We start from the raw sequence: 2627 nt of genomic DNA on the forward strand, positions 1-2627 counted from the left end.
GCCTCTCCTGGGATTACAGAGTCCTTGTTTGCCTGCAGATACCTGGATTTGATGGTTTTCCTTTGGGGGATTCCATCTTGAGAGAGATCTCACTTTGTGGGGCTCTAGTCACTTCACACCCCAAGCACATGCTGTCTCTGGAGATTCCCTGGGTTCTCCAGTCAGCTTGAGATTCACCTCCTTAAGGACATCATCTGCATGTCACCTGTGGGACAGCCCTGGGTATGTAATGAAGTGACCATTGACCATCCTGGCCTTGGTCTCTGACAGGTCACAATGTCACAATGAGCTTTATGCTCCTGAAACCAAGGAGAAACAGTCCCTTCTGGGGAGCAATTCCTTGGGACTATTCTTGGCACCAGATCTGGAAGAAGACACCAGCCTTCAGGCAGTGCACTGGGGTGTTCCCATTTTATTACAGAGATGCTATAAGAGTCTGCGCTGACCCACTCTTGGACGTACATTCATACAGGCTCCATGTGAGACAGAAAAGCTTCATTCTTCTTTAGCAGTGGGAGGAATCCACATATTTCTGTACGCACATGAGAAGCACAAACAGTAAAAATAATTCCATGAAAAAAAATCATCATGATAATGAAAACAAACAAAACGCAAGCCTGGAACAGGATGCATTGGGAGTCATTTGTGGTGAGTGATGGGAACTTTATGACTACAGAAAAATGTCCATAAAATCAGTTTCCTCAGGGAATGCTTGAGCTCCTGGTTCCTCATGCTGTAGATAAGGGGGTTCACAGCTGGAGGCACTACCGAGTACAGAACTGCTACCACCAGATTCAGGGATTGGGAGGAGATGGAGGGGGGCTTCAGGTAGGCAAACATGGCAGTGCTGATAAAGAGGGAGACCACGGCCAGGTGAGGGAGGCACGTGGAAAAGGCTTTGTGCTGTCCCTGCTCAGAGGGGATCCTCAGCACAGCCCTGAAGATCTGCACATAGGACAGAACAATGAAAATAAAACACCCAATACCTGAACATAAACAAAAGACAAGAAGCCCAACTTCCCTGAGGTAATCATCTGAGCAGGAGAGCTTGAGAATCTGGGGAAGTTCACAGAAGAACTGGTCTATGGTATTGCCTTGGCAGAGTGGTAGTGAAAATGTATTGGCAGTGTGCCCCACAGCACTGAGAAACCCACTGCCCCAGGCAGCTGCTGCCATTTTAGCACAAGCTCGGCTGCCCAGGAGGGTCCCGTAGTGCAGTGGTTTGCAGATGGCTACATAGCGGTCATAGGCCATGACAGTGAGAAGATAAAACTCTCCTGTGACAAACATGACAAACATAAAGATCTGGGCAGCACATCCATAGTAGGAAATAGTCCTGGTGTCCCAGAGGGAGTTGGCCATGGATTTGGGAAGAGTGGTAGAGATGGAGCCCAGGTCGAGGAGGGAGAGGTTGAGGAGGAAGAAGTACAAGGGGGTGTGGAGGTGCTGGTCACAGGCTATGGCTGTGATGATGAGGCCGTTGCCCAGCAGGGCAGCCAGGCAGATGCCCAGGAAGAGCCAGAAGTGCAAGAGCTGCAGCTCCCGTGTGTCTGCAAATGCCAGGAGCAGGAACTCAGTGACAGAGCTGCTGTTGGACATTTGGTCCTTCTGGGCGTGTGGGCCTGTGCAAGGAGGAAAAGTCAGTGACATGTTAGAAGAGACTTCTCTGAGAAAAACCCTTGTGTTTTCTCATGGAAATCCTCCTCCCTGATTTGAACGAGGAACAAGTCAGCTCATTCCCCAACCCTACCAACTGAGTGACATGCTTGACATTTTAAAATGGAGCTTGAGCACCTAGTTCCCATGAATACACTTCCAGGACACATTCCCCAGAGTCAGTATCAGAACAGAAGCTGATCTGTGGCCCCACATAAACCCCAGAAAGCAAGAGCACCATGGATACGTGGAGAAACAAGGAAAAATACTGCAGTGCTCAAAACAAAATGAAGCAAGGAGAGAAAGGCAGACAGGCATGCAGTGAAACCTCCCCCTTACCCAGCTGTTCACTCCACCTCACAGTGTAGGTGCTTTGAGCCCCTTTGCTGTGTACCACATTGGAGGACACATGCAGCTCTCCTCTTCTGGAGGTCCAGCTGCGGAGGAGGTGACTCATGCCCTGGACCCCATGGCCTTGTGGGCAGAGGCCATGCTGGGTGGGAAAGGAGACCAGGAGGTAGCTCTGGGGAAGGCATCTGCACTGCAGGGAATGGCAGAGACATGCCCAAATCTTCCCTCCCATGGCGCTTCTGGGAGCAGGTCCCTCTCCCTCCCTGCCCATGTCTCTGCTGCCTGGAGATGTCCCTGCCCAGAGCTGTTTCTCTGTCCTCTCATCTCCTCCCTGTCCATGTTCACAGACTGCACACCCACCAGGTGTGTGCTCAACTCTGCCCTGCAGACACCTCCTAGCAGCAGGGCAATGCCCAGGGGCATCTCTGTCTGTGCAGGGTCTAACGGACATCTCAGACAAGTCCTAATGAGATCTGGGATCTCAGTGCCTTCTCCAGAATGGAGAAATAAATTCCAATCAACCACTGCCCACCCAGAACACCAATAAGAGAAAACTGAAAGCACAGGCACCTTCCCTTTCAGATAGCCCCTGCCTTGACTTTCCTCTTGAAAAGTCTCCT

At 50.9% G+C, this 2627-nt stretch overlaps 1 protein-coding gene across 1 annotated transcript; it reads right to left on the reverse strand.

Moving 5' to 3' along the window:
• Window positions 1-639: 639 nt before the first annotated feature.
• On the reverse strand, window positions 640-1599 carry LOC142421210 (olfactory receptor 14C36-like). The gene has a single exon (XM_075525772.1). The coding sequence runs from the start codon at window positions 1597-1599 to the stop codon at window positions 640-642; it is 960 nt and encodes a 319-aa protein (XP_075381887.1).
• Between the last annotated feature and the right edge of the window lie 1028 nt (window positions 1600-2627).

Source organism: Mycteria americana, chromosome 27, assembly GCF_035582795.1.
Source record: "Mycteria americana isolate JAX WOST 10 ecotype Jacksonville Zoo and Gardens chromosome 27, USCA_MyAme_1.0, whole genome shotgun sequence".
Lineage (NCBI taxonomy): Eukaryota > Metazoa > Chordata > Aves > Ciconiiformes > Ciconiidae > Mycteria > Mycteria americana.

Excerpts from the sequence above, each read along its gene's own strand:
- LOC142421210 (XM_075525772.1), bottom strand. The coding sequence starts at position 1,599 with ATGTCCAACAGCAGCTCTGTCACTGAGTTCCTGCTCCTGGCATTTGCA.